Source organism: Dendropsophus ebraccatus, chromosome 2 (assembly GCF_027789765.1).
Source record: "Dendropsophus ebraccatus isolate aDenEbr1 chromosome 2, aDenEbr1.pat, whole genome shotgun sequence".
Taxonomy (NCBI): Eukaryota; Metazoa; Chordata; class Amphibia; order Anura; family Hylidae; genus Dendropsophus; species Dendropsophus ebraccatus.
In genome coordinates, this window is record NC_091455.1 from 56,242,998 (window position 1) to 56,260,328 (window position 17,331).

Here is a 17,331-nt window from a genome sequence, read left to right on the forward strand (position 1 = left end):
TCCGGTCACGTGATCTTGCAGCTTGTGGCTCGGATCCTCTTCTCCTTCCGGTTCGGTGACGTCACCCAGCCGGCGTCGCTCTCCGTCTCATTAGCAGCAGAGCACTGAACCCTGACTGGCTTGGTAGCGTGCAGCCAATCAGGGTTCAGTGCTCTGCATCCCCACACGCTTCAGAGTGGGGGTCCCCTGAGGCTGCAGTAATTTATCAGGGGTCGTCGGGCTCAGTGCCGGTCACCAGTTACATGGGCCGGCACTGCACTACAGCAGGTGATCACTCCGCAACCCCCCCCCCCCCCAGACACCCGTCTGCCCGCCGCATCCCCTCCCCCCAGGGACTCAGGGTCGGCATCGGTGGGGAAGTAATATGTATTTGCTGCTGATCCCCCCCGGCCGCCCCTCCCTGTGTCCCTGTCAGAGATTGCTCACCCCCGGAGCGTGCTGCTGGCCCCGATCTCAGCACTGGTCTGAAGCCCCTGTACTCAGCTGACAGGCGCTGTGTACGGAGCAAGAAATCTCTCCTGCCTCACTCACACAGAGCCTGTCAGCTGAGTACAGGTGTCTGAGACCAGTGCAGAGATCGGGGCCAGCAGCACGCTCCGGGGGTGAGCGATCTCTGACAGGGACACAGGGAGGAGGGGGGAAGTCCTGCAAAGTAATGTGTATTTGCTGCTGATCCCCCCTGGCCCCCCCTCCCTGTGTCCCTGTCAGAGATCGCTCACCCCCGGAGCGTGCTGCTGGCCCCGATCTCTGCACTGGTCTCAGACACCTGTACTCAGCTGACAGGCTCTGTGTGAGTGAGGCAGGAGAGATTTCTTGCTCCATACACAGCGCCTGTCAGCTGAGTACAGGTGCCTGAGACCAGTGCAGAGATCGGGGCCAGCAGCACGCTCCGGGGGTGGGGGTGAGCGATCTCTGACAGGGACACAGGGAGGGGGGGCCGAGGGGGATCAGCAGCAAATACATATTACTTCCCCACCGATGCCGACCCTGAGTCCCTGGGGGGAGGGGATGCGGCGGGCAGACGGGTGTCTGGGGGGGGGGGGGTTGCGGAGTGATCACCTGCTGTAGTGCAGTGCCGGCCCATGTAACTGGTGACCGGCACTGAGCCCGACGACCCCTGATAAATTACTGCAGCCTCAGGGGACCTCCACTCTGAAGCGTGTGGGGATGCAGAGCACTGAGCCCTGATTGGCTGCATGCTACCAAGCCAGTCAGGGTTCAGTGCTCTGCTGCTAATGAGACGGAGAGCGACGCCGGCCGGGTGACGTCACCGAACCGGAAGGAGAAGAGGATCCGAGCCACAAGCTGCAAGATCACGTGTCCGGACCGGAGATCTCCTTGGGGGGCCAAAAAACAACAGGTAAGTATATTAGGAAAGTGTTAACCTTGGTTAACCCTTTCCTTTGCTAAATTATTGATTTTCCCTGGAATACCCCTTTAAGAAGGACCTATCAGAATTACATCACTGGTACCTCCAGAGAGACTTTTTCTTAATACAAAATGTTGTCAGAAAGTTGTCAAAGGGTGTCAGGAAGTTATATAGGCTTGTGATTTATTTCTATTTAAAAATCTCAAGTCTTTTAGTACTTATCAGCTGTTGTATGTCCTGCAGGAAGTGGTGTATTCTTTCTAGTCTGACACAGTGCTCTCTGCTGCCATTTCTGTCACAGTGTCCACAGGTGGAGAGGTTTTCTTTGGGAATTTGCTACTAATCTGGAGTTCCTGTGACCGGCAGAGGTGGCAGCAGAGAGCACTGTGTCAGACTGGAAAGAATACACAACTTCCCGCAGGACATACAGCAGCTGATAAGTACTGGAAGACTTGAGATTTTTAAATAGACAAAAAATTACAAATATTTATTACTATTGATTTGAGGATTTTTTTTCCCGCTCATGTTCCCCTTTAATGAATAGATGCTGGTCTTCGCTAAACTAACGTTGCAGAACACATAGAACTAGCTATAGTTAGTTCATTGTTACCAAACACAACATGGCCCAATTTCTCATTTGCTGTTAACAATATAAATAGACATCAAACATACAGACCTCTCCTTTGCTAAATACTCCGGGTAACAGTGTGTGCATAAGTTGTCTTTTGCATGAATCTCCATTTTCTCCATATACTGTGATAAATACATCTGCATTGGTACTAGATGCAGGGAAGTCTCCAGTCCTTATGTAAATGGAATATGTCACTTCTAGAAACAGATATAAACCAACACAGAGCAAAGGAATGTGATCTCAGTGATACAGAAATATTATCGAAAGCTTATAGAGGTTTCATTGTACTGTATATAATAACTGTAACATTCCAAATGCTATTTATATACACATCAATGTTGGTATACCAAGTGGTAGTTTTGACTTATAAAAGATTATAAAACCTGAATATGATACATTGGATGTTCGTATGCCCAGGGACGATTCTAGTTTTTTTGCGTCCTGAAGCAAAACCTTAAATGGCGCCCTACCTATGCCCACACGCTCCAGTGCCTACACTGCTCCATCAGCCCTTCCCTCCAGTGCCCACACCGCTTCATCAGCCCCCCTCCAGTGCCCACACCGCTCCATCAGCCCCCCTCCAGTGCCCACACCATTCCATTAGCCCCCCAGTGCCCACACCGCTTCATCAGCCCCCCTCCAGTGCCCACACCGCTCCATCAGCCCTCCCCTCCAGTGCCCACACCGCTTCATCAGCCCCCCTCCAGTGCCCACACCGCTCCATCAGCCCTCCCTTCCAGTGCCCACACCATTCCATTAGCCCCCCAGTGCCCACACCGCTTCATCAGCCCCCCTCCAGTGCCCACACCGTTTCATCAGCCCTCCCCTTTAGTGCTCACACCACTCCATAAGCCCCCCTCCAGTGCCCACACCGTTCCATCAGCGCTTCCCTCCAGTGCCAACACTGTTCCATCAGCCCTCCCCTCCAGTGCCCACACCGTTCCATCAGCCCTTCCCTCCAGTGCCAACACTGTTCCATCAGCCCTCCCCTCCAGTGCCCACACCGTTCCATCAGCCCTTCCCTCCAGTGCCAACACTGTTCCATCAGCCCTCCCCTCCAGTGCCCACACCATTCCATCAGCCCTCCCCTCCAGTGCCCACACCGTTCTATCAGCCCTCCCCTCCAGTGCCCACACCGTTCCATCAGCCCTCCCCTCCAGTGCCCACACCGTTCCATCAGCCCTTCCCTCCAGTGCCAACACTGTTCCATCAGCCCTCCCCTCCAGTGTCCACACCGTACCATCAGCCCTCCCCTCCAGTGCCCACAGCGTTCCATCAGCCCTCCCCTCCAGTGCCCACACCGCTCCATCAGCCCTCCCCCTAGTAAGTAAGGCATGTGTGCAAAAAACCTGCAGCTTTTAATGATAGGTGCATACACAATCCAGCTCCACCATACATCACCCTGTTCCAGCACTACCTTCCATACTTGGTGAGGACAAGACAGAACAAGTTTTACATTTTCCAATTCTTAAAATGTGTAACCAATTCTTCAATCTTTATTGCTTCTCCCAGAATAAAAGCACCTGACATATATACAAGAGTCAATGTATTGTGATTACTTTTGGTGATCTTATTCATGGTCATACTACCATTACACGTTGTTCTCCATATAAAGGGGTAGTGATCACTTGTAGTGTAGTGAAGTGATGAAGCATATAACAATAACTGCAGAGGGTTTGCAATCCTGACTTCCTTGCATTCTACATCTGTGTCCAGCTATCATTTGCAGGTCATGGAGTAAATGAAGTCTGTGGTGTGTAGCAGACGGTATCATTTATGGCCACTCCATAAAATCTGCCGCCCCTAAAAACTCCTACAAGCCTGCCGCCCTGAACAATAAATTCATTTCGCCTCATGGGAGAAACGACACTGTGTATGCCTAAGATCCCTGACTGTATAATCATGCTCATAGTCTGATATTTATTACCATTAACCCCTTACCGCATCAGTCAGTACATGTATAATGATCTAATTGATCATTGCTGTCTCTATGAGAGATCACTGCAGTAATAATAAAAGTCCCCCAGGGGGACTGAAAGTTAAAAAGGACATGTCACCCCCCCCCCCCCCCCCCCCCCCCCGTGTCAGGGCAGAACCCGGCAGACCCCCCTCTAGAGATCCATATACTTATGCCGTGCACAAAGTCCTGCTCTTGGAGCCACTCTCGTCGCAGAGATATCACCGTCTGAAGCCCGGTGCGCGTACATCAGAGATGAGTCCGACGCTCATAGAGAATGAAAGCTCCATCACCAACTATTAAATTATTCCATTCCTAATCTCGCATGGTAAAAGGCGTAAGTGCAAAAACCCGCCAAAGTGCAAAATTGTGCATTTTTTGTCACATTAAATTCAGAAAAATTGTTATAAAAAGGCATCAAAAAGTCACATATATGCAAGCAAAGTTAATGGCTTGGAGTTGCCTATAGGTCCTGTTGGAGATCCACTGTTATTGCAGGAAAAAGTGACCATTTTTACAGCAGAAATGTACTAAATACAAACAATATATAGTAGAATAGTCATCCTTATAATCTGGGATAATGTACCATTACCATGTACCATCAAAAAACTGTCAATAAGTAGCCCTGCTAATGCTTAACGTAGTACAGCAATTACACTAATAAGAGCAACCCCATACTGGATTCTTCCCCTGTACCGTATGTAACCCAAATGCACACTATAAGCTTCGTCCAACATGATTTAGCATACAACTTGAGGTTCAGCAGTAGGCCAGTAGTAAAATAATATAGTAAAACAATTAAGTATGATATGGAAAGGATTGTACCACCTCATTGATCCTGTAAGTTGAAGATGTCAATATGGCGCTCAGGACTCTCTGGTTACAGGGGAAATGGATCAGTCTAACTGAAGTTATGGATAAGCAGTTGAGGATCATGAGGTAAGGGAGGCCAACTTGAACATATTTTTTGGTTTAAAAATCTTACCCTCCAGTGGTGGTTGGTTGGGGAGGACTGCTGCCACTTCAACCACGTCTTCAGAACCATCTTCACGGGGTAGGTACACCTTATCTGGATAAAAACCTATTTCTTGTTTGGTATCCACATCTCTCATACGAATCTTAAGACAGAAATATATTGTTACGTGTTCAGCTTGGTGATAGAACTGTCTCTTATTTCGGTTGTGCACAATTTTGATTTCATATTTAATCTCTAAAACTTCACCATTATCTGAAGAGTGATAACAGCATTTCCTTTTTCCCTTAATCCTATAATCAGTCATAATTCAGTGACAATTTAGTTGCGCAGTAGTCCTAGGTAATGGAAGTCGTGGACGTCCCAGTACAAGCCCAGCCCAAGCTAACAGGACATAATTGCATAGAGAACTTGATACCTCTATGGTAATGGCAGGTTATTATAAATTGTAAAAGGAACTATACAATGAATGAGCAAATGATAAAGATATCTGTTACATATATACTGAGCCAAATGTAAGGGGAAGACTGGAGTATTGCTTTAGAAAAATCTATTATTTAACAATGCTATACACATCAAAGTGAAAGCGTGCTTGTTAAAGACCCTGCTGGGTCAAAGTGTTACACTAATGTACTCGACTTCTTGAATAAAACTTCTTAAAGGATTGCACTTTCTATGGATGCTGTTGGATTCATTCTTCTTTGATGTTACAAGGCCTCCATTTGGGATTGTTGGCATTCTGATGGAAAATACAGACTATATCTTAGGTGCTGTTAGACTTTGCATTTAGGTCATGTCCTTAGATATGTCAAAAAGTTACTGATTGCACTGGGTTTCCATCCTGAGATATGACCAGGCAGCTGCTCTGGCGGCATTATATCTTTACAAGAACTAAGGGGTCATAAAATTCTATCAGGCCGGATCCCTATCTCCACCAACATCATACACATTTAGGCCATGTTCACACAAGTAAGTTTTGAATCAATCACGGACGATTCGCATCAACGTGCACTGCAGGCTGAGGGAATCCCGACTGGAGTGTATATACTCAGGCTGTGATCCCTAACGGCCACACGAAAAACTGACAAAAACTTTAATGAATAGCGGCTGCAAAAGCCACTCCGGCCGGACGCTCCATTGATGGCTATGGTGAATTGGAATGCAGGCGCACACGGACGCGCCCATATCCCAAATCAGCACATAGGAAGATCGTCTGGCCGGTATGATCTTCACAAACACTGGCCGTTCTGTGAACCGTCTGGGTCACAGAACGGCCGGCCTTTTATGCTGATGGCCTTATCCTGGCAGATGTTGTATTCTGTTAAGGTGCTGACCACTGATCCACCATGTTACCTCATGTTATTTTGGGCCAGATTAGACTATAGATAAATGTTATTTTGGGCCAGATTAGACTGTAGATAACAAAAGTAGAATTTTCTTCCTAGAAGAATATCATGGTTTGTAAAGTATCAGTAAATATAAGAAACTGTTCATAGTTAAAGAGAAAGCGTGTCCATTACCCGGCCATTGATAAAGGCTACGCTCTCTGCAGTGTGGTATTTCATATGAATACTGCATGAAAGGAAGACATAAAAGAACATCTTGTGCATAGTTAAAGCTCATTTGTTATGTATTAACCAGGCTGGAAATTATGCAGAGGGCATTTGTTCATTGCAATGCATATGACTTTAAAGAGTTTTTAGGAAATTACTGGTGAGAGTCCGGGTAGAATTTCTATCAAGCAATCACAATCAATTAACATGACATGTACCTTCTGTAAATGGAGTCTTCTCTCGGAGCTCAGGCCCATGGACAGGAATGAAGCCTTTATTATGTTCCCGATGTTTCCAACACTCAGCTGTCAGAAGTGATCATATATAATATTACTTCTAAATCAGCATATTTATGAATAAAACGTACACATACTAATGCATTGAATTTCTTCCAAGCGCCTGGAAAAATATGCCCTGTACAATCTACTATTTATCTAAGCATTATCACGCAATATTTACTTCTGTAAGGGGAGCGGTAGTAATTCTACTGTGTATGTAGGGTCAATTTAAATGGAAAATTGCAGTCAACTTCATGTTCATTGGAAGACCATCCATGGAATCCATACTGTGTATGTAATTATTTCAGGGACTAATACCAGCTTGTATAATAAACTAGACAGATATACAAAATAGAAAGGCTATATAAATACACAGTTTTGGGCCAATTAAAAAATTTAAGGGAAACTATCAACAGATTAGACGAATCCAACCTGCTCATATGTCCCTATTGCACAGGAGGTGCCAAGGATGAAGGAATGTCTCTTACCTTCACCCTCGGTGTTATTTCTGTGCACTTCATCACTCTTCGGTCTGGTAAGACTGTTAGGAGCAGTGCCCCACCCCCCCTGCATCGATCTGGGCCGGCCAAGGCCAACTGGTGCTAAAGGGGCGGGCAGTGCTCCTAACGGCGCCCCAGTACTCCAAATGGTCTTACCAGACCATGGAGTAAATGTTTTTGGGAATAGCACAGGAAGAAGGTAAGAGACATACCTTCCTCCTCAGCGTATCCTGTGCAATAGGGACATATCGGCAGGTTAGATTTGTCAAACCTGCTGATAGTTCTCCTCTAAATGTAATGGAAAAATGTCTGCTTAGTCACATTCATTTAAATTTTACATCTGCAATTATTGTAAATGTAAAATTAAATGGATTATCCAGGATTAGAAAAAATAAAGCTACTTTCTTGAAAATAAAGATAAAAAAATAGTGTGTGCATATGGCCAAAATGTCAAGTGAAAATTTAGAAATGTAAGCATTGTCAGGCCATAGTTACGTATACTGTATGTTTAGAATAAGTCACGGCCGGCAATTTGCAACAATGGCCGTGATTTATGCTAAACATATGTTGTATTTGAACTAATGGAATCCTGGCCGGAGCGCGTACACACAGTATACGCTCCGGCCGGGATTCCATACGGTCGCATGAAAAACTGACACGTCATTGAACAGCGGCTGCACAGACAAGTCAGTTCACACAATGGAGTGTGCAGCCCCAGCCGCATTCTCCATTGTGTGCAGCGGTGAATTGGGATGTGGGCGCACACTGGTGCACCCGCATCCGAATTCACCAGAAATAAAGATCATCCGGCCGGTACTCCAGTACCGGCCTGGATGATATTCAGTAACACCGGCCGTTCGGTGACCAGGCCTTTCTGGACGGTGTTATACGCAATGTGAACCTGGCCTCAAGGTTTAAAAGGCCCAGCAGAGTACAAGGGCCTCCTCTGGTGGTTCCAGGCTGTGGTATAATAATGGTTCCCTTATGCAACACAGACATAAAGAGCCTACAAGTGCTACAAACCTACTGTATGTGGGGCCAATCACTTGTCACAAGGGCCCAGCCCTAATAAATTGATTTACCTACAACCTGATACTGCTGAAATTCCTGTATGTGCAATGAAAACAACAATGGTAAAATAAAAGTAGAGGTGTACATGTTCTGTATAGATTATTTTTTTCAAGTGGGCCACAGAAATCCATGTTATCCTCTTGACATTCACATGTAGTTGCAAGTGATCTCAGTATGTACAGTAAATCCTATGCTCAGTCTTACCAAGGCATATGAGAACTATAACAGAACGCTGTTATAGTTGAGTATGTGATGACTTTCCAATGAAAGGTTGATGACCCAATCAGCAATATGTGACCCTACACGGCAATCGCAAACACAGTTATACGGACTATATTTGTAGTGTTGGATTAGAGTGGATGACAAGAGGGAATTATACTGCTATACAGAACAAGTGCAATTTTACTTACTCCACTAAAAATATGATCATCCAGGTGAGACTGCTGTATACTATATAAAGTCACAGAGGTCCAAGAAGCCAACATAGGAGTAATTGCTTCTTAGGTTAACGATTCTTGTACTTGTGGAGTAATAAAATATGCCTTGGCAGTATTAAAAGGTGTCAAAACATATATCTTCCCAGGTACTATTTTGTTTGAGGAGAAAAAAGCCAGTGACCATTTTATCATATCAAAGGAACAATGTATATCTCAACCACACTATGAAGATCCCACCACTATGAAGATCATTGTCACGTTGCCTTGTTGTCATGTAAAATATTGAAGTGTAGTCACATCTAAAGCTGCAGGTTTTCAATATCTTTTCAATGATCTATGTTTTAATAGATCTGACATACTGCCACTTAAAGATGCCAAAATCCTGTTTTATCCCAGCTTGCTAAGCACTAGCACACCCCACATTATATCATATCACATCATATAATATCACATTACATTAGTTCTCACCAGAATAGGGTCCCAGTTAAGGTTTGTCAAATTCTGCGGTGAAGATTTCCCATTTTTACCAAACACAACAACGGATAGATCCACGTTCTCCTCTAAGGTCGGTGTACCCAGCACTCGCAGTTGCCATTCCCCTTTTGTTGGTGTATTGAAAGAATTTGTCTTCTTAAGATCCACAGCGGAATCTAAAAAAATAATGAATGCGGGGTTCTGACATCATTTTCATAAGCACACAGAGATTTGTTTAGTTTATAAATAATATATTAATACAGGAAGCAGATCCGCTGTACAGCAAGTAATGCACATTTCCACCTTGTTATTGGATAATACACAAGTTTGTATTAGTAATGCTCAATAGGCTATATGTGAAAGGGACACTTCTAGGACTGTGCATGCTTCCGGGTATTTGTTTTTAACCAAGTACTGAAGATAAATATTCTGGTTTGATCGAATATATTCAAGGAATACAAACTGCTCTTTGAGGGTGCTGTATGTGTCAGCTCGAACACACAAATGCAACTCAGAAGACGAGTGGAGAGGAAACAAAGTGGTGATCATTAAGGCTATGTTCACACACAGTTAAATAATACTTAAATAAGGCCGGAATTTTAAGTGAAAATAAAACAAAAACAAAAAAACCCTGCTGTTTTTGTTCAAAAGCAGGTCGTAGCAGGTAAAGGCGGCCGTCTTGTTAAATAGACGGGCACAAATAAAGATCATGATCTTTATTAGTGGCCCTCTATTTAACGAGATGGCCATCTTTATCAGATATGTTCCCGAAGAAGAAAAATAACCTCAAACTATTATCCTAACCATGTTTTTTATCCATGTTAATTAAATACATTAAATGGTCAATGTCGTTTAAAAAAACGTTCTATTCCTAACATTTTTCTTTAAACAGAATACCTTTTTATTTTTACCTTAAATGAAAAACAAAAAAATTTAAAACAGCAGATGGTCACAACAATTGTCATTTTCACAAAACCTTAAAGTCACACTGTACCCACAATCTGCCCCCCCCCCCCCACACACACACGCAAACTGCATGTATCATAGGATAGCTGATTTTAATCCACGATCTGTCCTGGGGTCCGTTCGGCAGGTGATGCAGTAATTGTCCTAAAAAACAACTTTTAAACTTGCAGCCCTGTGTCAAATTAGGGTTGCCTACAGTGTCTGTGCCCTGGCCTTGCAACGCCTCTCTGTCTCTTCTCCCCGCCCTCTTTACCATTAGGCATGCCCCAGGCAGGAATTCTCCTATTCATCACCTGTCTAAACACTGCACATGTGCTGGATAGTTAAGGCACCTGTGCAGTGTTCAGACAAGTAAAGAATAGGAGAAATGCTGCCTGGGGCATTACTAATTGTAAAGGAGAAGGAGAGGAGGGACAGAGAGGCAGTGCAGGCCTCAGGCACAGACACTCTAGGCCACACTAATTTGACACAGGGCTGCAAGTTTAAAAGTTGTTGTTTAGGACAAAAACTGCATCACCTGCTGAACGAACCCCAGGACAGATCTTGGATTAAAAACTACCGTTGTCCTAAAAAAAAAAAATAGCCATTACAAAATCTTATATTTTCTTAAATTTCTTGAAAAGGTACGTAAAATCATCAAAAAATTTCCATGACCATTTAATTCTTTGTCACCGACCACTTCAGTTTTCTGTGCCCTTGACTTTTACTGTTTCAATGTGCCCTTTTATTGACAGTGTGCTGGGTATGGCACCTCTGGAAGTGGAAACATTAACCGCTGAGCGAGGGATACGAATTTCATCAGGTCTATTGTCACCATTTTCAGATGAAGCAGTACCTTCCTTTACAGCTTCTTGTTTTTCTTCCTTCTTCCCTTTAGCCCCTTTGTTGCCCTTTGTTCCTGGCTCCTTCTTGGTTCCATCTTTTTTTGGTTTTGTTTCAGGTTTAGGGGAGCAGGTTTTGCTGACAATCTTGTTGATCTTCTAGTTGGCTCCTGCTCGGTTACTTTGCTAGCATCCTTGGCTTCAGGAGGCTTTCTCTTGGGCATTGTGACCAGTGGTTGATGGCCTCATTCTGGAGCGGGATAAGAAACCGTGGAGGAAGCGCAGTGACTGGAACCTAACAACTGCTTTCCCTATTCCTAATGTTTTTGTAAATCACTTTATCACTAAGAATGGCTCCTTACCTCAGAAAAAAAGTTCCAAAGTTTTACCCACTAGGTGTCCCCCTTCCCTGCAATGTGCTGCCCACTGCAAGATGTTAAGTTAAAAACATCTCTAGTAACAGGTTCAAAATGGGGGAAAGGCTTAGCATGTGCTTTGTGATGGAATGGGGAGAGAAAACAACTGCATCTGCGAGAAGATCTGCACTGTCCATGCAAGGTAAATCAAAACTTCCAATCTCATTTCAGATGCAGTTGTGCTTATTGTAACCCCGTCCTTGCAGCTGCTGTTAGTTGTCTTTCTGGAACGGCTGGTCTCTTACGCCATGTGAACATGGCCTATAACTGTATGCTTAACATAACGTGTCCTGTCACTATGGTAGCATGCCAGTATTTTATAATTGCATTAAATGATTTGGTTGGGCTAAAGACATTCTGAAGACGTACAGTAAACTTAGGGGGTTTACCTGGCTTAGAAATTTTTTTTTTTTTTGGTAAATCAAGTTTTATTAAGTTTTCAGAGTTATAAGACAACAAAAGAAAAACACACAAGCTTATACAAGTGAATTCCTCATAGCATATTACAGCATGGTAAGATTCACAAAAAGAAGAACGATAAGTAAGGAGAAACATTTTCCTCGATAGAAGAACAAACATACATCAAATTAACCAAGAGTGGGATGTCGCTAAGCCAGTATGAAAATTAATTGCCACATGCCCTTTTAGGAATCATCATCCCAGAGTAAAAAGAGGTTAACCAAGAGTTATGCACTGTGGATGACCTGATCTGTTCAATATAACATAGACAGCCCATTATATGAATGGACGCCATGTGCATGCCAAATTCCCCCTGTGGCGGTGCTGCAGGGACACTAAACCTGTACAGCCAGCTTGCCCCTACAAATTATTTTTTTGGGCACCTCTCCCTTTAAGGATCCCATGACAGTCTACCTCTATATTATTATGTCCTTGTTGAAGGGCTACGGCAGGAAACGTTAATTCATGCCAGCCTTGCATAAGGGATTACAATAACACCATACTAGGGGATTGGTTTCTAATTAATTCCCACCAATGGCAGACCTCGGCTTTACTAAATCTCTAGAGCTGTTTTTCTTGATGTTGTTAATGTTTTTATAATTAGAAATTCAGCATTGAGTTGATGTGAAACTATTCAGATTGGTTATTTTAAGTGTTAGTGTGACATCCACTTTGTGGTTTAATGAATATCCATAGGAACAGTTACAGCTTCGACTCGCTAGCATGTTACTCTTTTTCTTGAGAGCCTAGTAACACATTAGTATTTGGCTTTAGTATTGCCAGACATATTTATTCTCTGAAAGTGTAGTAAACATGTTCCCACAGATATTGATAAAATTGCGAGTATAGATGCAAGACTTGAAATCTTAAAACAGCAGACATGACATGAATTTTGCACAGCGGGGGATCTACCCATTTAAGCACCACAATACAAATCAATCTAAAAGTTTAAAATCCTGCAGCAATTTAAAGGGATTTTTTGAGCCACTCCAGAAGTAATGACCTTATACCATAATTAGTTGTAACTTACTTTGCAGAATCTATGTTTATACAGGGTGAGTGAAAAGTCTCAAAACACCCTTTTATTTCCGAAACAAGAGGGAAAAGGACATATCTGACTACCACAGCAACTAACTGTTGTGGGGTCCTATGCTTTAGGGTATGTCTGAAACATGGCCACCATCTTGAAAGCTGCCATATTGCAACAAGGGCAAGTTTTCCCAATGGAAGGCAGTCATATAGCATATCTGAGAAGACCAGGATTGTCAAAGAAATCAATTGCTTCAATCAGACAAACAATTTCCCTTGTGGTTTAAGGCTATGTTTACACACCATAAAATAAAGGTAAAATATGACTGAATTTAAAATATAATAATGTACTCCATTAAAGTCAATGGGAAATTGGACAGAAGTGTGCACACAATATAGAATAACCATATAGAAAAAAGGCTATAATTGATTACGACTGTACAAATAATGAACATGATCAATATTTAGTTATTTGCACCTGTTTACATATTTTTATTTTCACTCAAAATCTTGACTGTATTTTTAACTTTTGTTTGTTTACTCCGTGTGAACATAGCCTTAAAGTTAAAGTTCTCAAAAGTTCACAATGATTGGATCCAACACCTTCAGCTCTGAGTTAAGCACCATGGACAGCTTTCCTTTTCCGCACCGTGTCAGGGGTGCATCAAGCGAAATCACACTGAAGCCAGTACTATTACACCATGTTCACACACTGTCTTTTTATCAAAATAATGGCTGCTATTTAATACTCAAAATAATGACTAATATTTTCATTCTTTAATGATTTCCATTGAAGTTTATGGAAATAAACAATGCATAGAATAAGGTCTGCTGTTCGCAGTGGCCGGCAAATTAATCTTTAGTAAATTTATTGGTGGCCATTATTTAGCAAACAACAACCGTTATTTTAAGTTGTTCACACTAAGAAGTGTGTGTTGAACGCAGCCATCATTCAACCTAAACTTAAACAATATTCCAATGGGCATCAATGCAATGACGGACACCAAAATATGTTAATGGATGTTATTTGGTTATTTTGAGTATTAAATAATGGCCGTTGAAAATCGTTGCGTGAACTTAGGCTTAGTGATAACACTATATTAGGAAGTTACATATCTTGGGGTCATAATTTTATTTAAATACAATTTTCTAAGACTGGAATACAACTTTAAGGGCAGGACTAAAATACTGCAGATCTGTCAGAACCAGATTGTCCAAAAGTCTATTGCATTTCTTTACTGGTCCCCAAAAGGGTCAAAAACAATACTGCCAGGATTCTGAACCAGCAATTGTGCTGAAGCAGCCAGGCTTGATGAATCTATACATACAGTAGCGAGCAGTAATGCATACACTGTATGCATCACCGCTCACTTTACATCCATCAGGGTTGGGTAGCAATACTTGCCTTGCACCCTACACCCTGAAAGCCTACCCTGAACTGTTCCCCTGCTTTACAGAAAATGTTCGAAACAAAGAGAAGGATTGTAGCTGACTTTATATAACCTATTATATAATACAAATTATTAAGTTGTAGTCTCTATAAATCAAGGTCTCAGTGGTCAGGTAACATTATATCACTCAGCCCTCGTGGGTCAGGATCTGTCCAGACTTTGGATTGCTATAACTTCAGCCCTGTTGATGGCTTTACCTGTCAGAAGAATTTCTGATTCAGTGAATTCTTCCCCAGAAAGGCTTGTGAACAAGTCATTGTACTGAAATGTGTAACCGGAACAAGTGTAATCCTCTCTGACAATGATTTTCTCCAGGAACCATGGATCTACACAAACAATACAAAAAAAGTAAAATTAGTAATCTTAGGATTAAAGAACCCTTAGATGGTTACTATTCAATAAACTCTACAATATACAATAAGAATATCATTTACAGTATTTTAAGCTTTAGTGACTTTTTTCTTTCCGTTTATCATTGGGCTTTTATTATATAAAAGAAAAACAATTAAAGGATTTTTTAATTGTTAGGTAAAGTGGTAAAAAAGTGCAAAAGTCTAGGAAAATTGTAGTGAGAAAGAGCATCTAACCTCAGAGGGATTTTACAGCTATCACTAAAGGGGTACTGTAAAGGAAAAAAATGTTGAAATCAACCAGTATCAGAAATTTACACAGATTTGTAAATTACTTCTTTTAGCTTTTTTGTAGGTTGATATTAGTCTGCATGGTAATGATGAACCATAGGACATTTTTCCTCTGCTCTAAAAGCAGTGGTCTGACTATAATATATATACATTATATCTCTGTGCATCTACATTATAGTTATAAATATACAAAACTAGAACACTGCTTTTAGAGCAGAGCGGTGGTCAGTAACCTAGACCAGTGTTACCCAACTCAAGTCTTCAAGGACCACCAGCAGGTCATGTTTTGAAGATCTCCAATACGAAGGACACTTGTGATAACACCTGATGCACTGTCTATAATTTTATCACCTGAAAATTACTGAGGAAATCCTCAAAACATGACCTGTTGGTGGGCGTTAAGGACTCGAGTTTGGAAACACTGACATAGACAATGAGCTGTGAACAAGGGGAAGAAAAGAGCAGCATATCAGGAGAAGGAGGCAAGTTTGCTTTATGAATGTATTAGCAAAAATATTGAACTTGACTATATTAGCGGTGATGGGAATACCCCTTCAATGCCCAAACTGGTAAAACACAACAGAGAATGTGAACCAGCAGATCTAGAGTGTAAAGTGAGGACACTACTGCCGTTATATTCACAGCAACAAATGATGATTATTTACATTATTATCGGCCGTGATTATAGCAAGCCGGAAAACTTTTCCCGCTATGTTCCTTGAGTGGGAATATAGCCTGCAAGATCCCCTTCCCGCACGAGGATGTAACTGTTCGTCCTCGCGCGGGTGGCGGAGTTCAGAACGGGGCCGTGACATGAGAAATATAGATAACATGTCAGTTTTACCACTCAGCAAACACAGTGAATAGCAAACCAATTTTGCAGCATATTAAATGTAATTACAAAGTACAATTGATGTTGCAAAAAAATTACCTCTTATGGTCTGTAGATAAAAAAAATTAAGACGCTATGGGATTTTTTAAATACAAGGGGGGGATTTATCAAACATGGTGTAAAGTGAAACTGGCTCAGTTGCCCCTAGCAACCAATCAGATTCCACCTTTCATTCCTCACAGACTCTTTGGAAAATGAAAGGTGGAATCTGATTGTTTGCTAGGGACAACTGAGCCAGTTTCATTTTACACCATCTTTGATAAATCTCCCCTAAGGGGTAAAAAAAACAAAGGTGTAAAAATGAAAATTGGTTCAGTCATTTAGGGGTTAAAGTTGGGCCCAAAATACAAAATCTGTAACATGACATCCACATTTTGCTACAACAGACTTTTATAGCTGGATATACAGTTTCCTTCATAGTGCACGCTCTACAGCTATGTCCTTGTACAGATCCCTCCATAAAATGAAATACCTCCCTGTACTAGTAATGTATTTTGCTTTAGTCACACATCTCAATGGCTTATGCATCGAGGCATTTCACATACCGGATTCCCATTTGTTCAGCCCAAGAATAATTTTCTGCAGTTGACCAAGATATACAGCTTTAATTGTAAAAACATCCACCTAAAACATAAAAACACCATGTTATGTCCAGTGTACAATACTAGTAGATGCTGTAAGAACACAGTACTAGAATGTAGTCAGTCAGACCAGAGGGAGCCTCAGATGTGCTCAAGCTATTACATCCATGATATTGTTCCACACAAGAAATAACAAATAACAAGAGCTCGCTCACACATAGTATGTTGTACTAGAATTTAAAGTCCGTCGACTTATTAAATTATTCAGTTCAAGGCTAAATATAAGTATGTCAGATGTTTTCTTCATCATGTCTTCTCTGACATTCACATTCAGGGCCCATTCAGAGTCCTCCTGGATTTCTGTTAGCTTTCAGGAGGCTGCAGGATTTCACTCATCTTTGCATATACCTGTTAGCTAGTTTCGTTACTGCAAGAGATTTGGCCAGCATGTGTTTACTGTACCCAGTGCACGTAGATTTGTTACACTACTACGGCAGCCATAAAGGAGTACAGGGGGATGCAGTCTCTTACTATACTGGAACAGCTTGACTAAGAGATGTTCTGAGAGTTTACAATATATACCAGGGTACCTTTAACTGGTAGTTCTTTAATTTTAGTTGTCTAGTTCTTTCTACTTCCTATCTTACTGATTTAGGACTAGAGATGATCAAACAGCACTGATATTCAGGTTTGTACGAACTCGAACCATCGGTATTTGACTCCCGCAGTCTTCCCGTTTTGTGGGGATGGTGGAGACAGCCTGAGTCCGTCTGAAATCAGGAATACAGCCTATGGCCCTGGATGTATTCCTGTTTTCCAGGTGGGACTCGGA

At 42.3% G+C, this 17,331-nt stretch overlaps 1 protein-coding gene and 1 pseudogene across 5 annotated transcripts in view; both read right to left on the reverse strand.

Annotated features, from left to right (window-relative positions):
• Positions 1 to 17,331, reverse strand: part of RP1 (RP1 axonemal microtubule associated) — a 313,669-nt gene that overhangs the window by 87,081 nt on the left and 209,257 nt on the right. For 4 of the 5 annotated variants that reach the window (XM_069957582.1, XM_069957581.1, XM_069957583.1 and 1 more), the window contains exons 43-48: positions 16,464 to 16,542; positions 14,583 to 14,711; positions 9,238 to 9,419; positions 6,702 to 6,788; positions 4,943 to 5,075; positions 2,046 to 2,197 (exon numbers count right to left, since the gene is read on the reverse strand). In XM_069957582.1, coding sequence (XP_069813683.1) covers positions 2,046 to 2,197; positions 4,943 to 5,075; positions 6,702 to 6,788; positions 9,238 to 9,419; positions 14,583 to 14,711; positions 16,464 to 16,542 — 762 coding nt within the window. Of the gene's footprint in view, positions 1 to 2,045; positions 2,198 to 4,942; positions 5,076 to 5,521; positions 5,670 to 6,701; positions 6,789 to 9,237; positions 9,420 to 14,582; positions 14,712 to 16,463; positions 16,543 to 17,331 lie in introns of those variants that run through there. The other variant, XM_069957585.1, reaches the window with a different exon arrangement.
• On the reverse strand, positions 10,890 to 11,254 carry LOC138784451 (high mobility group nucleosome-binding domain-containing protein 3 pseudogene; annotated as a pseudogene).